The 23,160-nt window shown below is 45.0% G+C and overlaps 1 protein-coding gene across 3 annotated transcripts; it reads right to left on the reverse strand.

Moving 5' to 3' along the window:
* Window positions 1-1,345: 1,345 nt before the first annotated feature.
* On the reverse strand, window positions 1,346-22,531 carry IL21R (interleukin 21 receptor). 3 transcript variants are annotated; one of them, XM_084216682.1, is made up of 13 exons: window positions 22,357-22,531; window positions 21,075-21,269; window positions 19,275-19,351; window positions 19,051-19,155; window positions 18,786-18,876; window positions 11,923-11,997; window positions 8,694-8,799; window positions 7,885-8,081; window positions 6,021-6,172; window positions 5,444-5,621; window positions 4,036-4,132; window positions 3,136-3,217; window positions 1,346-2,625 (listed from the first exon to the last, which is right to left on the reverse strand). In XM_084216682.1, the coding sequence occupies exons 6-13, from the start codon at window positions 11,975-11,977 to the stop codon at window positions 1,711-1,713; spliced, it is 1,782 nt and encodes a 593-aa protein (XP_084072808.1). In that variant the 5' UTR covers window positions 11,978-11,997; window positions 18,786-18,876; window positions 19,051-19,155; window positions 19,275-19,351; window positions 21,075-21,269; window positions 22,357-22,531; the 3' UTR covers window positions 1,346-1,710. The 3 variants fall into 3 exon arrangements, with proteins under 3 accessions (XP_084072808.1, XP_084072807.1, XP_084072806.1); XM_084216681.1 differs by having other exon boundaries at window positions 19,051-19,351; XM_084216680.1 differs by lacking the exon at window positions 21,075-21,269 and having other exon boundaries at window positions 19,051-19,351.
* Window positions 22,532-23,160: the final 629 nt, after the last annotated feature.

Consider the following 23,160-nt stretch of genomic DNA (forward strand, 5'->3'; position numbering starts at 1 on the left):
ACTGTGCTGAAACCATCAGAAATGCTTCTGTGCAGTACGCATTCGCATCCACGTGATCACAGTGCAAGCAGCCCTCACAGGACAGTTCAGGGCAGTGGAGCTGGGTGATTCTCTGCTGGATTCACATGCCTTGTGGAGGGCATGTGAGGGACTGGTAGCAGCAGGGAGCATCAGCACATGAAGACAACACCTCCCATGGCTTATCACAGCACATGACAAGAAAAATGCAAAATAAGGAGGGAAGAAACCAAAGAAGCTAATATATCTGAGAGCAGTACCCAGGAAGCCATTGAGCTAGGGACGTACTGGGGGAATAATAACAACATGGACAAAACTAGATCATGCAGGTCCAAAATCAACATAGCAAATACTACAGCAGATCTGAATCAAACCAGAGAATGTGGATGCAATGCAGTACTGTTCCAGCACTCACCTATGAAAAAATCAGCTTCTCTTTACTACAGCGCTCTCCTGGTTAGGGAGCTGTGGGGTTGCCTGTAGTATCAGGTAAGAGAAGGGGGTGAGGGAAGGGAGTTTATTGGTATCACAGCAACGACAGATTATTGATGCACTGGAAACATGCATCATTCACCACAAAGGTTCTCTCAAGATATGACCTTCTGGAGCCAAGCAGTCTATGGGTTAGTAGCACTATGTCTATGTAAGATGAAGGTCTTCACATTCAATTTCAGTATTACTTTTCAGTGACTTTTTAAGACATTTATTCTGAACAAATCAGAGATATGGAGATGTCAGACAGAAAAACGGATTCAAGGTTACAGTGCAGTTTCATATTTGGCTTTATTAGCTAGCAGAAATTGCTCAAAATTTGTGCTACTGACCTGTTAACTGCAGCAGAGCAAGTACAAGGCAGAAGTGGCAGGCATATCCAGGTAGGACAATGTTTCGATAATTTTGGCAAAATTCTAAAAGCTGCTCAATTAAAATGCTTGAAAAGTGCAGGGAAAGAGTATGACTCAATAGAAAAGCCTAGTAGCGAGAGTTTGTTTAGAATTATATATATTTTGAAGTCTTTTCATTTGCAGACTCCACCTGGAAAATCTTCTGAAACCTGAGTTGTGATTAGTCACTAGTACACGCATTTCTGCAATGATTTCATAAGAATTAGTTTTGATCCCCATGGACTGGTCTGGAACTGGTCTGTAATTAACAGACTACTACAGCAGAGTTTAAAGAGCCAAAGATAGTAAAAGGAAAAGTAACATCACACGTTGTTCGGAAAGGTAGGGGAACTTTAACATAGCAAACATGTTTGCCACGGGTTATGATTCTAAGGTTCCATGTGCGGCCAAACTCTTAAGTCATGTGAGAATACCAGAGAAAATAACTTAAAGTTCTGTACTCTTTATAAGATAACTGCAAAAAAAAATTCATATCTATCTAAGCCAAAGGATCATTTTCAAGGTACAGTTGCTTTTTTCTGCCTTTTTTTTTGACATCAAGGGAGGGTTGATCTATGATTCTAAAAAAAAAAAAACAAAACCCAACAAAACTCAGGAACAATCAATCACAACAAATTTGAGACATTAATAGGATAAGTGGGAATAGAAACAGGCATATTTGTGTGGACCGAACAGGTGTCAGTTTATGCAACAGAGCTTACACAAAGTAAACTTTGTTTCTCTTCTGAATTTTGCTAGCAGTTTGCTCCTGGCACACTATGAAAAAGGCCGCACACTCATCCAGTCCTTAGTTTGTCTGTGTCCCACTGATAGGGCTCTCAGAGCGGCAGGAGACCCACTGCTTGACGTAGCTCCGTGTGAAGTCTTGCCCCTCTTGCTCAAGAGGGATGGGCCCACAAATGGTCTGACTGTTTTGCCCAAATTCAGAGTCAACTGGACTTCCACAGTCTGAGTCCACAAAGCCACTGTCAATAGTGTCCAAATCTACACAGATCAAAGGATAACTGTCACCAGGCTTTGTATTGTGAGGGAAGAAGTCATAGGAGCCTTCACTGTAGGAAACACTTTCACCATCAGGAGAAGGTAGAGAACCTGGATTTTCCAAATCCCACTGATAAGGCTGCAAGCAAAGGGCTTCTAGGATGCTTCCCATCCCTCCTTCCACTCCCCTTTCTCCTTGCTGGTTGACTGGGACGCTTGTGCTCCTCAGGTGGTCTGTGGACACAGAGCCTGAAGCAAGTATTTTGTCCTGTGTACTCAGACCAGCCAAATGCAAGTCACTGGAAATCTTTCTGTCTTCCTCATCAAGGTTAACCTTGGGGTAACCAGGTTCTCCAGCACTATCATCTTCCTTGTCGGCATGGTCATGTTCCCTGTACACATGGTTACAGCTGCACTGGCAGTTACAAGATGTAAATTCATCAGCCACAGTCACTGTATCAATTGACAAGTGCCCATATGACTGGTCCTCAGTCCCACCACTACTGTTTACACTACACCACAGTGACTGGCTACCATGGCCTGGGGTAGTCAGGCAAGACACACAGGGCTTGCAAGGCAGATTCTTTCTTAGCTCATGCCTCTCTTCCTGTGGGGTGCTGTTGGAAGGATGAATGGTGTAAACTTCTAGGACTTCTGGAAGGACTATTCCCCATTCAAAGAAATCAAAGGTCATTTTCATATGGGATGCACCAACCCACTTCTGCAGAAAAAGAAACACAGGGAGAGAGAGGTTAGCATCACAAGGTTTGAGGTTCCACAGAAATAACCAAATTTCTTATGCTTTTGGAGGCAAAAATTAAACTCTAAAATCACTGAGTCCTCCAATATAACAGGAGGATGCTGTTATTATGAGACATGGGCAACTTCAGGAGAACTAACTGAAGTAATTGAAAATAATTAGCTGAGAGTTTTGCATGGCTTTGCAGTTTTCTCTGACACTCCCGTCAGGATCGCAGGCTTCAGAAATCACATGAACTTAGCTCACACATTGAGACAGCATTTACAGAGAATAGAGAGTATAGGTGTAACAAAGGTTTTCATGGCACCAAACAGATACTGGAAAGCTCTGGTTCTTATATTTGGAGACGTTTGGCACTCCTTTGAAATAGATTTCTCCTTCTACTGCCCTAATGAGAATCCCTTGCTCAGGATAGCATGATGGCCTTTTAGTTTGTCATGTACTCCACTCACTTGAGTAGCCCATTTATACCTTAAAATCTCCATTGTGAGCCATGTAAAGAGGTTTGAAAAAGGGAGCAGGGTCTGGGATGCAAGCCATCTTCTTCCACAAGCTGGAAGAGAAAAGAGAAAGGCTTTGGGGTTAAGCACACATTACAAATGCAAAGCAAGGCATCTCCAGATCCATTTCAAGCAACTGGAATCACTCGACCAGCCTTGTGAGTTAGCAAGCAGCTGAGGTTCCAAGGATGTCTTATGCTGCCAGAGTCATCTAATAGCCTTTCTTGTGAACCTCACCAGAGGCGAGACCTCAGCACTTGCACACACACAGTCACACTAAGGTAAGAGGTTCCAGTTTTTTTCCTTCCTGGAAAAGCACCAAATGCTAGAAATGCATTTTCATTGAGGCTGAGCTGGTTTGTGGTCTGCAGGCCAGAACTCTTCCCTATGCAATTCTTCTGTGGACCTTCTGTGCCAGCCCTATTACTGCACCAGCCCAGCCCTCCTCCATGTCAGCACCCCATATCTCTTCAAGAGCATAAGAAGCCTCTGAGAGGGACAGAGGCCTCCAGCCAGCATTGAGGGACCTATGTCAGCTTTGGGAGGGGGCAGCTAGTCTGGCTACTGTGCTCTATCTGGCAACTGCAGAGCACAGACAAGACCAGGAGAGCAGCTCAGAAGGCTGTGTGGCCCTTGCTTCATCCCCATGTGCCAGCACCTTGGCCCAGCCAGCTGAATGACAGCAGAGTCACAGAGAAAAGCAGGTCACTCAGGGCAGCATATCAGCCAGTGACCATTCTTGGCTGTCCCTCACAAGCTCATAGCTGCCCATTCATAGATATACAAGACTCAAGGAAGGCTGCATGTGAACACCACATCTTTAACAAAATAGAATAAAAGCATTAACTTCTGACTCCTGAAGCATTCTTACCTCTGCTGTTTGGCCACAAATGTTGTGATTGAGGCCATGATTGCCACGACAATACCAAACAGCAACAGCCATTCCATGCCTGCTGTCTGTGTCACTGCTGGAGAAAGAGACAAGGTCATTCAGGCTCACCTTGCATTTATATATATATCCTGATCAATAAACAGGAGATGGTGAGGGGGGAAAGGGTTTTTGGAATGCAAAGTGTTGCCAAGCATTGGAATGGACTGCCCAAGGAGATGGTGGAGTCACTATCCTTGGAGATGAAGAGACTGGACATTGCTCTTAGTACTATGGTCTAGTTGATTAAGTGACCATCAGTCAAAGGTTGGACCTGATGATCTTGGAGGTCTTTTCCAACCGAAATGATTAATTTCTACCCCAGATTCTCTCATTGGGATATTGAGCCTGTCACCTGGGCATCAGTACTCCAGGTTTGATTGAGAGTGCTCAGAGATGACTGCACCAATGAAAGGAGCAGTAGGTCAGCTGTCCTATGACCTGGCTGCACCACAGATAGACAGCCAACATAGTTAGGGCAGGACAGCCCCTTCCCACAAAGATCCCTGGTGTTCTGACTCCTTGTTAGGGACACCTCCACAGCTGATCTGTGAAGTGAAAGAATGCAGCTGCTGATTGGAGGTAGGTGTTGACTAGATGATGGTTTGGTAGCTGCTCTTCACCTGTGATGAAAAGGAGCATCTTTGAGATCCAGAACTCAGATATCCCTTAGCAAATGGAGCATGGCCATGCTGCCACCGCACCAGGCAAACCCCGCAATACATCAGTTTGAGCTGCAGAGCAGTGAGAGCAGGGAAGCTCAGCACATACTGCTGGCATTGATCACAGTAATTTTTACACCTGCTCTACTGGAGCAAAGGCTCCTTATTTTCATAGCCTCTGTTCCACCATGACAAGCACCAGTGTACTTCCATATACTGCAAACTCTCTGCAGAGTACTGCAGAGTGGTGGCTACTAAAAAAAACATCCATACCCAGCGTGACCTGACATCACATTCCAGACACAGAACTCAGGTTTGAGAGCAAGATCCCCCTTCCCTCAGCTGAAGACAACACTATGACCCAGTAGAGGAGATCTCCCCCATTTCTGAAAGCTGCAAATAAGGACCCTGGACATTTGACACTTACAAGGAAGCTAGAGGCTGCACTCCTGCCAGTGGCATCCAAATGTACAGCAACTCCACCAAACACTTTTCTTTTGTTACACAGTGAGAATGTCAATACTGACAGCCCAGGCCTGGGGTTCACATAACCAGTCAGGAAGCTAACCATACCTGTCTTCACTGGACTGTTTAAAAGTTGTTCTAATTAATTAGATTTTACTAAATTTCTGAAAGCATTCTCTGACACTGGACTAATTGAAAGGGCAAGGGCATCTGGCAGCATGTACCGGCAGGGCTGGTTTTCAATGACAGCGGAGAACTCCATTCACTCCAAAAGCCACCATAGCCACTGCGTTCCCGGGGTCTAGCTCTCACTTGGAACTCGTACTCAGTGTTGGCCTGTAGTTCCCATGGCAGGATCACCAGTGTCCGTTTATCTTCATGAACAGCTTTAGTCTTCTGAGTCTGTGAATGATTAAACACTAGAGTGACTGCTCTTACTTCGCTCACACTGCTGCACAGTGAGGATGCCTGCAAAGTAACCTCTTCTGCTTTCATGTTGTTTCTGCAAGGCCATGCTCTGACTGGTCAGCAGCTACAGGCAATCCTGGGGGAGCCTTCCAGGCAGGACAGCATGAGAATCAAATGAATTATCACCCTTCCTCATAGGATCTAATACTTCTCACACAGCTTCTGCGTCTCAATTAATTTTTGGGTTTGCCTGTTTTCAGTCCAGTCAAGCAGAGAGACATTTTTTTCTAAACCATGAAAACCCTTCTTTCCCACCAGTGCTACTGTCTTAGTTGTGCTGGCCTTCTCTTTTCTGGTACACCCTACTTGATGGTAAACTGACATCTCACTTACCTCCCAGGTGTCAGTTCTTCTTTTGTAACGCAGCTGATATTCCAGCTCCTCATTCAAAAAGTAGAAGGAAGAGTTCTGGTAGATGGTTTCCCAAGAAATATTGTAACCCTCTGAGAATAAAGCGGTCAGGTTGAATGGAGGCTGTGGTTTTACTGAAAGACAGGATGGTGGTACCTTTCATAAGATTACTACAGTTCAGAGATGGCCCACCATGGTATCAGCAATGCAGAGTGAGTAGGGAACAAAGCTGCCCTAGCAGCGGTGGGCCTTCCTACGCTAGAGAACATCCACAGCCTTCCTGTCCTCAGCCATGCACAGAACCCCACATGTGAGGAATATAATGAAGTCAGCACCACATTTCTCTGAATAGATCTTCTGCTTGTCTCTGAAACTCCTCATTGGCTATGGAGAAGGAAAGATAGTACACAGAGCTAATAAACTTCTGGGAGATTATGTAAAATGTAGAGCACCTTGTTCTTCTCATGACATAAAAGAACTGTGTAGTCATGATCATTCACAAGATTGGGGAAATACCTCTCAATGTAACAGAGCCATGAGGAAAAGCTGGGGCTAGGAGACACTGAATAAACCGACTGCAATTCCATGTCCCATCTCCTCAAAAAGCAAGCTTTTGTATCCCTGCAGGAAGTGTTCATATATTGAAAAGCAGCAGTGCAAAACTCCAGCAGTCTGCAGGGCCCACCACTGAGCTATGATGCCTTTGGATGAGGGTCTCTAGGAGATATGCAAAGCACCACTCCCCAATCTCTAGTCTGTCAGTGGGAGCAAGGAGGTTTCCTGAAATGTTAAAGCATTTGTCAAAAAGATGACACTTCTCAATTAAAGTTTCAGAAGAAGCCAAATAGAAAAATTCTTTTCCTACATCTACCTGTTACCATCTGCCTGGCTAACCACTCCATTTTTTTCACAGTTTGCTACACAGCCCAAAATTTACCAGCATTCCACCAAGTCAGCTACATGATTGCATTCAGTCTTCATGTCATGCAGGAGAAATGATTAGGAATTGCCCCAGAAAGGGGAACTGCCATATCCAGTACATCTGGGACACCTTGTGCCACCCAAAATAATGTCATGTTGGTTCAGGTGTCCACTGCAAAAGCCTTTTGGGAGCCTCCAGTTCCTTGGATATTACAAGAGAGCTGGATAAAGACTTTTGACAAGGGCATGTAGTGATAGGACAAAGGGGAATGGCTTCATACTGACAGAGGACAGGGTTAGATGGGACATCAGGGAGAAATTCCTGATATCAGGAACCAGGGGTCCTTTGCTAGGGAAGAAGACAGTTTGTAACTGGAGTGCAAGCATTCTTGTCTGTGAGGGTGGTGAGGAACTAGCACAGGTTGCTCAGAGAAACTGTGGCTGCTTCATCCCTGGAAATGTCCAAGATTATGTTGGATGGGGCTTGGAGCAACCTGGTCTAGTGGAGGGCGTCCCTGCCCATGGCAGTGAGTTGAGCTGAATGATCTTTAAGGTCCCTTCCAACTCAAACCATTTTAAGGATTCTGTGATTTGTGACATTCGTTACAAAGTAATTCCTCCTGCCCTTTAGAATCCAGCCAAGAACAAGCTCTTGCATAGCCTAGGTATGAGACTGGTCTAAGGTGGATATTTATCACCTACTGCTTCATGGGGAAAAGGAATTTCCACACAAAAAGCGTGGAACAAGCCAGCTCAAAGCTCAGCCTCAAGCATAATAGCCATAATAAGAGCACAGTGCTTTCTGTAGATGAGTGTACAGCAAACGTAGCCCCACACTGCTTGCTGCCACTCTCATTCCTTGTCCAGACCATCCTAGCACATAAAGTCAAACAGTATTTCTGGAATTCACCATTTTTGTACTTACTGTTGTGTGACAAATAAAAGACTTTGGAAAGCACATGCTGCCTATCAGCTATCTCTGTAACATCCACCTGGACTTTGGTATCTGCTAGGAGTTCAGTCATGTCCACAGTACACATGTACTGTGTGTGGCTGGTGTTCCTTGACAATTGCACAAGACTGCAGGCAGCCACGGTATTTTCTGGATCTTCCTCAGGAACCCTAAAAAAGCCAAAACAAAGAAGTCTGCATGTATCACATGCTGACCACCAGCTGAACCACCAGGTACAGGAAATTATTAAAATGAAAAATCAACATGTTCCAATAAAAAATTATCTTTGAACTTAAAATGATATTTTTTCCCCTTCTACTTGCTCAGCTTAGCATCTTGAGAGAAATAGGAAAGTGTTTCTGGAAAGGAAAGGTGCTCCTCAGGGCTACACAGCCCAAGACTGCTTCCACTTCCTTGCTGGGACAGAACAGCAGCAGACCGGACAATCTACATGAGCTCTGCCAATGCACAGGGGTGAAATTTCACTTTTAACAGCAGCAAAGGGCAAGGCATTCCCATGGCAGCAGAAAAGGCAATGCTAAGGAAGCTAGAGTCAGCATAGCAGTCAGCAGCGAGAAGCACAGTCAATGCAGACAGGAACCAGGGGTCCTTTGCTAGGGAAGAAGTTAGTTTGTAACTAGAGTGCAAAATACCAAGTAAAAAACCAGCAGGGCAGCAAAACCAGGATTTCTACCTAACAGAGAGGACAGAAGGTCACCACTGTGCTATGGCCATGTAGAAGCTCCTGCTAACTGGAATTTGCTCATCCCACCAAGACATACCATGTAGCAGTGAGATTGTATGAACCAGCACCCAACTCATCTCTCAGGACACAGGACAGGGTCTGTACATAGTCCACAAAACAAGTGAGGCTTTCACAACACATAGCTGTAGGTTTGGAAAGAGAAAACACAGTATCAACTTCTGTGATAAATCAACATATGCACTCCTCAGAGTTCCCACTAAATTTGAAGGGAACGGACCACTCTCTGACAACCGCCCTCCCTCCCACTGAAAGTCTCCAGTTTTGGGGCATAAGATGTGTTCCAACTCTAGAGGGTGACAAGCCATTGATGGCAAGATAAGTGTCAAACAAAAACCTATTAAAAACTCTGCGGCAACCAAAACCAGGAAATGCCCAAATTGTGACTCATAGAATCACTACAGCAGAGTCACATATTTCTGCAAGAATCTTAGCTTATATGGCACAGAGAAGAGGCCTGAAACCCAGTAAGAAAAAGTAGCACGTTCAAACATTTTAATGATACCACTTTCTAAATTGAGTACTGTTCATTGCTAGTCTAGTTTTCATTGTACATCTACATAGCACTTTACACATTTTTTTCAAGTGTATTTTAGTAATTTTTTCTTTGCCATCCTCCTTTCAGTTTTCTAAAGCTTGATCTCTGTAGTATCAATACTTTTTATGTCCAACTCTAGAACCTTGAAGTACGTTTTTAATGAAATTTGGGAATAAAAAATACTGCAAATTTGTAGTTACTATATTTCTATAAAACATTCTGATAAGCACAATTTATTAATTACAGACTTCTCAAGAGAACTTGAAATGCAATTGCAGAATTTATACTGGTCATTAGGAAAATTAAGTAATTTTTTGAAAGTGGTCACAAAGCAGCATTAATTTTCTTCTACTTGCTCTGCGGGAGCTCTGCTCACAGAGCAGTATCCAGTATGTGCTTTATAAAAGTACAATTGTCCGGTACAAAAAACACACTTATCTCCCTGGATTTCAAGGCAGGTAAGACAGTAGCATATGAAAAATGTCTGCATTGACAAGTGCCCTCCTGACAGCTCCCTGGGCTGACAAGGACCACCACCATTACACTAGGAATGGCTGAACGAGGAAAGGCCTGCCGGTGATGCAGCATGCCATGATGGTTCCAACTATGCCTGCTGCAGTCACCATTCATTTCTGACACATAAAGTATTACCCATTTTCAATGGGAATAAAACGGTCATCATCTAGGAAAAGACTCATGATTGTTACATCCATGCTTAAATCAAGCACGTGTCCTCCCCTACTGTAAAGGTTGCTTCCAGCCTCCTGAGAGCACAGTACTTTGCAGCCATCAGGCAACCAAACCCTTTGATGCTAACCGTGCTGCAAGCTTACTTCCCTTTGTTGTTCTGCTGCTTTCTTGGTTAGAGAAGCTGCACTCCCTGCTTCCTCCTTCCTGTTGCAACATGCTTATGTCCAAAGTGTTGTTTGCTAATGTGATATGCTCAACAACCCCAATGCCCAATCTTACGACTGAAGCTGTACGCAGGGAACCACCATGGAATGCAGACGGTGTGTGCAATGATGGACCAGAAACATCGGTTCCACCCTCCAGATTAAATGGCTGTCCACAAAAACAAGCTGTCTGCATTTACAGCCACAACAAACAGCAGGTGTGTCCTGCAGAGGGTGCAGCCTTCTTCTAGGGTGGGGTAAGTCCAGAGGAAAACAAAGACCAACTTTTCCCTGCTGGTCACCCATCCCAACATTTACTTCCTAGTCCTCACGTATCAGAGCACACACTACTCTCCCTACACAAGCTCTGGGCAGCACTCAGATTTGTGTACAAAATCCTCCTTAACCAAAAGGTTTGGGATGGTGGCAGAAGAAATTTGGGAATATTTGCAACAGATTGGTCCCAAGGATGTACATATGATTTTTTTTAACCTTTATTTTGACTTTTTAATTTCACACTGACTTCAGAATTCTTTTAAAAATTTTCGTTAAGTTCTCACATTTTATTTCGAACCCTCAATAGACTCTGCTGAGGGTCCTGGACCAAGCACTGATTGGTTCAGAATCCCGAGCAACATACTTTTTCTCTTTTAGCCTAACTTTATTCTCCTAGAAAAAATGGGGTTAGGAAACTCTTGCATTCCTTTAAAAAGGGCAGGAAGTATTAATAGGCTATTAAGCATCAGAAATTAGTGTTCTTCTATGCTATTATGTTAATTAGTCAAACAGATTACTATTCCTAGGTAGACAGACTACTATTCCTAGGTAGCTGGTAAGTTGCAAAGGTATCTTTGGGCAAGAATCTGTTCACAAAATTAAGAGGACAGCTTTTAGTGGGAAAGGAATAATTAAGTGTCCTAAAACCAATTAGTTAGATCTAGGATGAAATGTCTCTCCTTGGCAGCTTCAGAAACAAAACTTGAATACTTTTAACAGTAAGATCTAAATTTATCCAAACTGAAATTAGTACATGGTAATTCCCTGGCTTGCATCACACAAAACTTGGACCAGACATCACAGTGGTCCCCTACGACAGAAAGATATACTTCTGAATGCATCTTTTCTCCTTATTTAGGTCTGGGGCAGGTCCAATGCTTTGCCTACAAGCAGCAGGTAAGATACTAAACTTGCATGGTTCCCTGCAGGCATGGTTGTCACTGCCAGTTCTGTCCAACTGATCTGTTCAGAAAGTCAGCTCTGAGTCAGCTGGAGTTTGCAGTAAAGGAGCCAGAAAAAAAAAAAAGGGTGGGGTGGGGGTGGTGGTGTGACTGTATGCACAGTCCAGTCCTAAGCAAAGGGACTCAGACTAGAAGAAGTTCACTACACTGACCCTGGCTGACCAGACAACAGCAACCCTGGGGATATCCTGGTCTTGGCCACCAGAACCTTTTCTATAGCAAAGGGTTTTTTTGGTGGGGGAAATCCTACTCTAATGTCACTAGGAGACATTTCAGTGCAAGACAGGCACTGCCTCTGCACGTTCTCCACTGGGGCTGCTCCCCAGAGCCATATACAGCCCGGCTGAACTCTGCCCAGCTGTGCACCTTCCTGTGCCTGCATGGAACTTCATTAATGGTGTGATGCAAGTCAGGGAATTACCTTCATTACTGCATGGAACTCTCTCCCCTAGGACCTTATCTTGCGCTTGCTGTCCCATGGCAACCTTGTGCCATGCACATCTCATCAGAGCTGGCACATATGGTCACTAAGATAAATCCTGTGGTTGTACAATCAGAAAGAAATATCTGAGGACTTACTGTACTGGAATAAAAGGCAGATGAAAATATTCTGGAGCCACGGTTTGTTCTTCATGGTGGTTCTCACTGGAGGTCCTGGGGAAGAAAAAACAAAACAACCACAAACAAGACTCCCACATCCAATTCAGAGCTCTTCTCAGACATTTACTTGATTAAGGTTGAGGTAGAATTAATCTTGCTTTCATTTAAACATCTAAAAGTAGAGTGCCTTTTTTAGACAATTAATTTCAGCACTCCTGTGTGTATCTATTCCATGGGCTAAGGGGGGTATGACCAACAGCCTGCCAACTTGCCATAAACAAAGTCAATGAAATCTTTGCTCCTTGCTAGTACATGCACAGAGAAAGCAGCAAAGTGACTGCAGCTCAGGCTATCCAGGTAACAAGAAAGACTCTTGGGTTCATTGCTAACCCATTTTTTCTTCATTAGTATCTTGCAACTAGGAATGGCTTGCCACTAGAAGTGACATTGCTGCAGATTAAATAGCTACACAGTGAATTAGCCAAATGGAGTCTGAATATCATTGTGGGTCTGTGTGAGGAAAGCTAGTAAGAACTCAATGATTTGGTCTACCTGTAGTTAAATAAGCATGAAATATCTAGCTAAGGGACTCCAGAAAGACAGACCAGAGAAAAAAAAAAAGAAAAAAAGAAAGAACCAAACCAAACCAAAACAACACCCAAAAAAACCCCCCAAAACCCCCTAGCCTCCCATGTAGCATCCAAGAGAACAATGTACAGTACTGACTGCAGGGAAAGGCTGCCCTGATGGTATAGTGAAGAGAACCTACGTGAAAGTCCTCAGAGAAGATGACAGCAGGATGTTTAAAACAGAGGAAATGGCATCACACACAAATGAGTGTTCAACCCAGAGCCCCTGCTCCAAGACAAAGCCCTCAAGTCATATAATGTATTTAAGGCTATGTTTTCACAGAATTTAAATATTTATAGAAACACATGGATGTGCACAGAAAGACTTAAAATGTGCTCTCTGCAGAGTATTGACTGTTGATACCTGGTACACTGTTTTCTCAAGCTATCCTTCAATGGGACAAGACTTTGGAAAAGCAATGTGTATTATTTTGGTGACATAACTTCATTGAAAGCAAGTTGCAAGGATGCACAGACAGCAGGAAGGGCCCATATGCCATGCCCCATAGTCTGATCTACCCTTTTCATTTAAAAAACCATCACCGCTTGTTCTGTTGCAACAGACTGCTAAATAGTCTGTCCTTATCTTTCTTACTGGCTCCATTTAAATAATGAAAGGTTGCAGTAAGGTCTCCTCAAAGCCTCCTCTTCTCTAGGCTGAACAAGCCCCGCTCTCTCAGCCTGTCACACACAGCAGAGGTGCTTCAGCCCTTGAAGCATTTCTGTGGCCTCTTCTGGACTCAACACAGCAGTTCCCCGTGCTTGTCACATTGGGGGTCCCAGACCTGAAGGCAGAACACTGGGCAGGGTCTCAAGAGAGCAGAGTAGAGGGGAAGAATCCCCTCCCTCTATCAGCTGCCCACACTGTTGGGGAAGAACCCCAGTACACAGGAGTTTCTGGGCTACCAGCACATTTGGCCTGCTTATGGCCAGCTTTTATTCCACCACTGCCCCCAGGGCCTAGTCAGCAGAGCTGGTCTCAATCTGTTTGTCCCTCAGCCTGTATTCATATGTGGGGTTCAAGGTGTCCAGGTCCTGGGGTGCCTATGCAGCACCTACCACAAGCAACAAATACCCAGGCAATCACCCAGCAGAGAGAAACCCATGAAGCCTTTAAGACTTGGGGAACATTTGTGGAGTTCAAAAATTTCCCAGGTTTACTCAAATAATGAAAGCAAAACAAATTTAGCAGCCACCAGAAAGCCCCTGCAGCCTCATGTGAGCTCACAGATGTGCTCTCAGGGTGTCAGTACCCAGGTGAGACTAGCAAGACTCATTCTGGAGGTGCCACAGACACAGGTGTCACACCCTGCTGTGGGAGCAATGATGCAGCTGTTGCCCCTTCTTTCCTGCCAAACAAACCCTGCCCATGAAGCACTGTTCCAGCTCAGCAAGGAGCCCCAGGCACCCTGCCATTCTCCCTCCCTGTTGCCAGTGGCAGGGCAAACTCTCTAACTTTGTACTCCAGCCCTTCTTTCTGCATCACACCTTGCCTTGAGTAAACACCTTTTCTTGACCCCTCTGGTCCAAGCTCTCCAAGTTTTCTCTATATAATAACTCTCATCATTACCACTACTTCTCATGGTGCAGTTCCTAGACACTGAGATACACTCCACTGCCTAACTCCACCTTGTGATCTCACCCATCTTCCATAGCTCCTCTCCAAATCCTCATTCCTTTGAGGAAGGCTTGCTGTTATCCTGCTATCTGAAACCTGCTCAGCTGACTTCATGCTGAGACTGGCTGCACCATGAGCCCATCTCAGCATCACTTAGTATTGTGACTGTCATGCTCCACACTCTTGGCCACCATGGAAAACAAAGAAAGGCAACTTGTGAAAGGGAAAGGAAAAGGAAAAAAGAAAAAGGAAAACCTGGGTCATCAGAGAGGTCTGCAGACCCACCACTTATTTCAGAATCCAACTGGCAGGGCCTCTCACGCTTCATATTCATGATATTGCAGTAGCTCCCTGCTTTTATGCTTATTCCTGCCTAAATGAACAGACCAATGCAAGGAAAGTCTTTGCTGCTTTTACCTATTGGACTGTGGTTTCTTTCAAGGGCCTCCCCTACTTTTCTTTCTCTGCTCAGAGAATGGTACCATCAACCTGAAGGGACAGGCAGGACTGAACTGGAAAAAGTCAAAGCAAGGAGCCCAAGTAGCTCATTGGGTAGATGTCTTACAGGGTTACCAGAGACTGCCATTACACAATGGGGAGAGGTTAGCATACAGCTGTGTAATCTAGAAGGAAGATTCACGAAGATGAGCACAGTAGCAAAAATAAGAAAACCAGTAGGATCTGCTAAAACAGCTGAAACAAAGACACAATGCTACCTCAGTTGGGATGCCACTGTTCCATCTCTTACCCTTGCCAATGCCCACAGGTTAGTCCAACATTTATCTCCTTCTATTTCCCTACCTCAGTGTGGTAGGAAAGGACTGTGACCTCTAAGAGCACCACAGGCAGTTTCAGTACTGCTGAAACTGTCTGACCTCCTGGCTAGGCTCCAGATTGTTATGACAGGACATGGACAGACAAGACACGTGCAGAAGAGCTGGGAAAGCTGCAGCTCTGCAGCAGTATCTTTGTGGTGTTTGATGCCAAAGACCTCATTATTTCAATGGAGATGTATAGCAGCCCTAATTCTGAAGCATGCTCCAGTCAGGCCCCCTGCAAGCTTCAATTCCAGTCTAATATTGGGACCCCCACCTTTCCTACATCCCTCCATTTGTTACACCCTTCCTATTTGCTTCTATCTGTCAGCATGTGATTGTTAACCTGGAGGAAAGAATGGCAGTGAGCAATGAGCAGAGGCAGGAACTTATTCCCAGTCTAGCATTAGAAAAGTCCTTTCTACTGCCTCATTTCATTTTCTCAGTCTGTAAAATGGGGACTCAGAATCAGCTTCATGCATCCTTGCAACACAGACACTTGTTATAAAATGTCAAGCGTTTTACAGCTGCCAAGTACCACATCTGCAAACTCTGTAATATCCTTATGAGATCACAGCAATAAAGCTGAGTAGCCATTCATAATATACACATGTAAATGATGCTACAAGTTTTTAATATACCAGAGAATAGGAAATAGGACCAATACAGACAGACATTTATGAAGATTATTTTTGTTAAGGATCTGGAAATATGAGGCTATAAGCTGCCAAACATTGATGCAGTCGAAGCTGACAGTTTGACCTGTTTTCAGAAAGTGTATGTACTTAAAAAACAAAACAAAAAATAAAACCCAAAACAACAACAAAACACACACAAAAAAAAAGAAAAAAAAAAAAACAAAACCAAAACAAACAAAAACCCACCAGAAAAGAACATGCCCAAAACAAAAAAAAAAACACAAAACAAAACAACAACACCAAACCCCAAATCAAAACTAATTAAGAACTCAGTTTAAGCAAAAAAAAATGAAAGGAAAAAAATATTTCCAAGCATGAGAAAATGAATTTTTTACACCCAAGTGAAAAAAAGAGTGGAAGACACAGTCCACCAGTTATACGCCCAAATAAGTTTTCTTCTTGAAAAAAAATCATTATCAATGCACACTGCCATCTAATCAGAAAGCTGAAGCAACAGGGAGACAAAGGGGTGCCCTGACTGTCCAGAGGTTAAGAGCAATGACAGCTAAGGCACAAGGGCCACATCAGCTACAAGAAAGATTTACAGTGAGGCTGCAACATCAAGCAGGAACAAATTAGCAGCAGGGAGAGTTGGTGGAAACATGGATATTACCTGCCCTGTTCTGTGCATTTCAGCCCTCCAACACTTCCATGACCAGTCTGGCTAAATCATTACTGCAATTGCAGACCCCACCTGGGGAGCTGAGGGACAGGTGGGTCTCCTCAGCACTGAGTAAGAGCAAAGCCTACTTGTGCACAACCAAGGGCCGTGGTGTATTGGAATGCACAGCGATAAGGGGAGATTGACGTCACCACTGTATCAGTATTACTGTGCCAAGAGAAGGATGTGGTGAGAGGAGGTGATGAATTCGGGTCCAAACACCCACACAACATTTATTACTGTACTGCTCTGCTTTCTTACATGAGAAAAGGGTGGGAGAAATGATAAAAACTCACAAGTTTCATATCTAAAAGGTCATAGTGGGCTTAGGTTTGTGCAGTAAGGAGGCATCAGTGTCAAGATATTAAAGGGCTAAGCCAAACTGCATAGTACAGCGTGTGCCACACTGGAGACAGTCAAACACCACTGTGTTCAGCTTCCATCCATTCCGAAAATGGCCCAGGATCAGGGCAACAGCACCAGTCCTCAGACCACAGGCAGGGAGGTCATCTGGCTCCTACACAGGTGAGGGGCTCAGCCCTGTCGTATCTCATGCCTGTGACTTGTGTCTAGGCTGGGTCTCTTTAGATTGCAAGGTTGACACTGAGGGAGGGTCCATCAACTCACCTAATTATACCTTTAAAGGGGTTTCAAGGAACCCATGCACACTCACTGTATCCTTGGACAAGAGGGAAATGAGCAGCACTATGGAGGGATTTGGCACACACAACACTGTGTGGAGGTAAGAGGAGCTAGGAGCAAGAACAAGGAGTTGTAATAACCCGAGAAGTCTGCAGCAGTGAAGTTAGCACAAAGCAGCAGGGTGCAGGATGAGAGAGCTCCATGTTAAGGCCTCCATACCTCTGACTCACCCTTTGAAAAACAGATGTTTTGGAATGTTCAGGCCAGGGCAGGCAGCTCTTGACCATGCTTGCCAGGTAGTTGCTAGTAACTGAGCTGGTTGTACACTGTTAGAGCATGCATAGAGAAGGCCACATGACTTAATCCAGAAGCTACTCCTCATTGTGTTTGGAGCAGCCTCTGTGAAAGACCAGCTCTCCCTTCTGCATCCTTTGTGGATCACTTACAGGCACAATGTCAGGCCCAAGCTTCTAGAAAATACCTGTCTCAGCTGCTGGCGCCGGCGGGTTGTGGCGATTGCCACCTCTCTTGGGTGCAGCGTGGGACAGTACAGGCTTAATGAGGCTGAGTGGCTAAGTCAGACAGTTCCCAGAAGTAATACCTTTCTGTTGTGAGAATAGCACACTGGGACAGTGGTGTAGCTTTTGCCCCCTGATTACCCAGGACTCTCCAAGGTGTGCCAGTGTTATTTGTGCAGAGGAGGGAGGGAAAGAGCAGCATGTATGATCAGTCCAAAGAGTGATAGTCTGGCAGTCACAAGCCACACTACTTTTAAAACATGCAATAATATGCATTTGATATTACAGAGCTAATTTTAAAAACAGGAACACTGGTAGCACTGTAAGACCAATGGCTTTATAAATTTAAACACATTGCACCAAAAGGCCTGTTTTTCTCAAATTTAACTCATAAAAAGGGTAATTTCAGCCTAGCCTGCAGCAGTAATATTCACCAAGAAGCAAGCGTGAAGGGCACACAAGGGAAATCTTGGAAGATTCTGTTATTCATGACCCAAAACCATTTTGCCATCACTGGAAGAAGGGCAACATCATTATGTATTTATCAGCAAGATAAATCATCAAAAAAACAACATCCAGAGCTGACAATTCTTTCTCTAGGATATAAAATCAGTCGTGCTTGGAGTTATCAGTTCATGATTTGACGAAAAAGAGAAAAAACTCCACAGAAACAGTACTACCTCTGTACTTTCTTCCTGTCATAACAGAATTGAACTAATATCCCCAGCAGCGTCAAAGATACAGACCTGGCATAACTTTAGAGTCAAAGGCGGCATTACTGACTGGTGACATTTAAGAGGAAGATAATCATACATTACAATAAGTGAAAAATGGCAGGAGAACAGCTGAGACTTGAGTAACAGTGTTCTCCTGGAAGGGAAAGCAATAGAAGAAACCACCTCAAAGCTCAGGAAACAAGCTAAAATATGAATGAGCCAGGCAGAAAGCGGAGGTGTTAGTCAGCAAAGCAGCAGGTTGAAAAACACCGAAGCTCCACAGGTGGTGGCTGTGAGCTGACACAGGATGCTGCAGGGGAGGGAGGAGTGCATTGCTTTCAGTCTGGGGAATACTGAATGTCACCTGCAGAGACCCCGGCAGCCTGCCCTCCTTCCTCCCTTCTGCCTTTTCTAGTTATCTATAGCCATTAACACAGGGGTCAGCCTCTTGTTTTCCCCAGTATCCATCAATTCTGAACCCATACTCTGTGAATGCTGTAGTAAGAGGACATGACTTTGGCTCTAGCCAGAGGAAAAGAGCTTACCTTCACAGAGCTGTGGCTATGTACCTCTTGCTCACATGGAGGAGATTGCACAGAGGCTTGTATCTTCTCTTAGGAAATCACCCAACACATGCTGGTAAAGAGAAACAGGAATGACTGTGCTTGTGAACTCACCCTGACCATCTGGAACAGAAACCTACAGCTCTGCTCAGGCTCGAACCCAAGATCCGCAGCTGCACCATGCAAAGCATGCCCAGAGCATCTCTGCACAAGGCCAGCAAGACTCATGCATTCCCACAGTGCTCACCTGAGCTGGCAGTGCTGGCAGAACTCCCTGCTCCTTCCAGGCAGGTTGGCAGAAACTGACCCCCTTAAGGCAACATTGAGCAGCTTGTCCGCAGATCTCTGCAACCTGGGGATGCACCAAGACCAGAACTCTACTCCTGGCACACAGCTGTTTATGGCAAGATCCTCATCTGCATCTCATGGAGCTCTGTTTTACCACAGCTGTCAAAAATCAGCATGTCCCACCTATTTTGCCTGGCTGCAGCTCTTCCACACTTGGGGCTGGTGCAGCAATAGAGTGTGCCTTAGGCAGCTTCCGGCACCTGTCACAGGGTGAAAACACACCAGCTGTCTTCAACCTCTGGCTGCGGCAGCATGCGGAAAGCAAAGCAAAGGCCTGACACGGCAAGCTGCAAGGGGGCGGCCAGCTGCATCTGCAAACCACAGAACATGCAGTCCTAACACATTTGGTGACTTCTCATGTCACTGGCAGCAATGTGACGTGCCTTTAGGAGAAAAAGCAGGAAGGGAGTGGCTTCTCAGAAAAGCCACTCTTGTAGCCCCCCTCCACTATAAAATCTTGCTATACAAGCCCAATACAGGAGCAGAGACAGAGGCTTTTAAGTGGTAAGAACTGCAAAGGCAGCTTGACCAGAAGTGGAAAGAATTCCTAATACTTCTGAACAAGTGTCTGTTGCAGGGGCCCAGCACAGCTCAGAATGAGGTCATGAAATAGTCAGCACAGGCCAAACTGTGTATCCTAATTCCTGCTGTAGTAGAGGAAACAAGGCATTTCATGGCTTCATTGCACCTGGTCATGTTGTGGAGGAGCCTGCGATGTGTTTCTGAAGCACCTCAGCCAGGCAGTGGAGGGGGAAGACCACGCAGCAGTGAACTGCCCTGCACAACGTTCAAGCCCAGGGCCTGCCAGACACGTGCACTGGTCAGTACTTGCAGCACAGTACAAGCCAGCTCCTCCAGACTTCAGCTGGCTGTTTACCACAGGCACTGGCTCCACAGCCAGCCATGGCCAATGCACATCTGGTTCTCACAGAAATTCCCTAGGGTGTCAAAACAAGAACTGGGGACTGGTTATAAGGCTGACCTAGGCATGGAAATTCTACCCCCAGAATCCTGTCCAGTGCTTTCTCACCTCATTATAATTCTTGCTGCTGTGTGGGTGGCTCATTGCAAGTGAAACCAGCAGTAGCTGAGCTGGGGGGAAACAGTCAACCTCAAACCCTTCAGCTTATAGCGAATTTCCCCATTTCTAAGAGCTGGGGAAACAGCACCAAGTAGGAAAATCCCAGTGCTACGTATTAGTCATCAACTCGGTATTCAATTAGAGGACAAATACCACACTGTTATGTGATGCCCTGCTCTTTACAATTGGGTAGAGACAGGATGAAGGAAGTGGCTGATCCATCACTAAACTGTGACAGGAGCTCCTTAGGATGCCTGCCATGCTCCTTGGACTGGGGTAGGTCTAGCACAGAAATGCCTCTACCAAAGACAGACTGTGGCTCACAGGCTGTACTGTAACAGCTCTTGCCATGACAATTGCCTCTCTGCATTCAGAATACAGAATCTTAGGCCTCATGCAAAGATGGTCAGTTTTATAGACAGCATTCTGACTAAGAGCAAAAAAAGACCTTAACAGTTGCTCCTCCCCTCATGCAGCTCAACATGCCACAGCAGCCAGTTCCCCATTCTGTTCAACTAGGACTGTTGCCACTTTTTCTTCTCTTTTATCTTGTAGTCTTACTGAAGGGACATTTCAATGTTATAGAAAACCACAGGAGGGGCAGATTGGAAGCAGGACAGCAAAAAGGACAAATAGAGCAAAGCGGCTTTGGACAGAGTTCTGCAGAGATGTAAAGTTCCTCTCAACAAGCTTGTCACAAGGAATGAAAACACTCAGGATTTAGCAATCCAGCTGTGCTGCTGATTTGTTATTAGGCACTCTGGGAAAACAGGCCAACGTACGGCAATTCATTAGGCTTTGGTTGTGTTAGTGAGGTATCTGGAAAATGCTCTCTTCCTCACTTGACTGTGTTTTTTCTTTGCTTTGGAGCAATCTGCTTAGAAAGACAACAGTCCTGCAGCTGAAAACCGAACAAGTTCACTGCTCTCCCTGTTCTTTTTAACCAGAAAGTTCCTTCTGACCTTGTGACTCTGGTGCAGTAGGAGAGGCCTTGAGGGCTGTTGCCGTGACTGCAAGGTCTCAGTCACAGAAGTGTGCTGAAAGAAACGAAAATTACGGGTAATGTGAGATCAAGATACATCATCATGTGAGAGCCTGGGGCAGACCTTGTATTCAGCAATCTGCAGAGGTGAGAAATGATCTTGTGTGCATGCATGGACACACATACCTGGGCATTGCCCAGGCATAGTCCTCCCAATAATTAATAAAAATTACCTGTTTTTTTGTAAAAGAAACCGCATACAAAATAACACACTTTGGAAGCACCTCTGTCAGGGCTAGAACACAAACTGCACGAATCATGTTCCCTAAAACGTTTTCTACAGAGAAGACTTGGTTAGGAGAAAATCAACTGTTCTCTTAGCCTCTCTTCATTAAGGAGTTTTGTCACGTAATTCCATGGTCAGAGGTAAACCTTAGGGAGCAGGGTTTTGGGAGTTACAACCATGTCGTTTAATTCTCTAATCCTTTGCTCCTTTGGCCCTATCATTGCAACACTTAAAAGAACTGGTTTTCCTATATAAAGTTTGTAGCTCATGGTAGGTGGACACTTTGACATCCCTGGATCCTGCCTCAACAATGTAGGGTCACAAAGCAAGACGCAGAGTCAAGCTATTTAAAAAGCAGACCACTCCTTCACCCTAAATTAACTTTTCCCTACCCCCAAGAACCTGACTCCACATCCTCAAGGTCCTGCTCTATACTAGGATCACCCTTGTTGTGTGTTTATTGTTAGTTTTCTATGGGCAATGATAAACCTCATGATTGATGGTAATTTGCCAACAGCTGATCCCTACAGGTGTGGATTTCCAAGGAGCCAACTCTGTTCAGAAGAGAAATGAAAAGAAGCCAAGCCTGTGGCATTTCTGCAATGGAAAAGGAGTGTATCTGAACTAGTTTCTCCTGAACTGTGAGTGCACCAGCTTTTTTTTCTCAGGAACCTATTTCACTCATGGTGAATCCGGTTGCTAGTATTTGGTAGACAGACAGGTGAGAAAGGTGTGGAGGTGGAGTGATTGTGAGCAAGTAATAAATGGCACTATAACTAGGCTAAAACTTGGCACAAGCATTCACTTGCACAGCAGTCTTTCAAAACAAACTGAAAACCAATGAATATATGCTTACCGTGATCAGTAATTCTCTGTCCTGGCAAGAGGCCTCCACTCGCAAAAAGGACAAGCCTGGAGGGTACCAAAGCTTCTCTCTTGGGAGGGTTAGCTGCCTCTCTCTGTATAAGCATGCAGGCACAGGCTGGTCCCCAAGCAGTGACCTCAATTCAGACCCCTCACTGCCAGCTCAAAGTCACAACTCCCACTCACCACCCAAGGGAAGGGGCAGATCACCAGCTTGGGCTAGAAATCTGTCACTTGAAACCCACCTGGATAATCTTTCCGTGAACAAACACTGCTTAGAAATCCCTGATTCCTTCTACAGCTAGATAAGAAACTAATCACTAATAATAGCACTGTGTAAGTGCAAATGATGGTAATCTTTACTTCAGGTCTTGATTGCACAGGTATAGAAACATACGCCCCATACCAGGGCTAAGCACACAGAACAACATCCCCCCCCCCCCCCCCCCCAAAAGAAGTAAGTTATGCAAGCTGTGTGATGAATCAAACACCCTCCCTTTGGACTTGTACCTATATCCCACCTTCAGGTGTGTCAGCACATTCCATGTAACCTTTGTGTGCTTCCCAAGCAACACACAGCCAGGGCAATAACTACAAAAGCTGCACTAAGAACTCCTGCTTCCTGCAGCTGCTGCTCCCTTTTAGAGATTTCTCACAACTGGAGACACCAGATCTGACTTTGTCCCTGTCGAGCTGTGGCTGCCACTGCTAGATGACAAACCCAACTGTGCCCAGGGGTCTGCATCATGTCCCAGCTGCCAGTCCCAGGCAGGCATAAGTGCTACAACCCAATGAC

Source organism: Fringilla coelebs, assembly GCF_963513975.1.
Source record: "Fringilla coelebs genome assembly, chromosome: 16".
Classification (NCBI taxonomy): domain Eukaryota; kingdom Metazoa; phylum Chordata; class Aves; order Passeriformes; family Fringillidae; genus Fringilla; species Fringilla coelebs.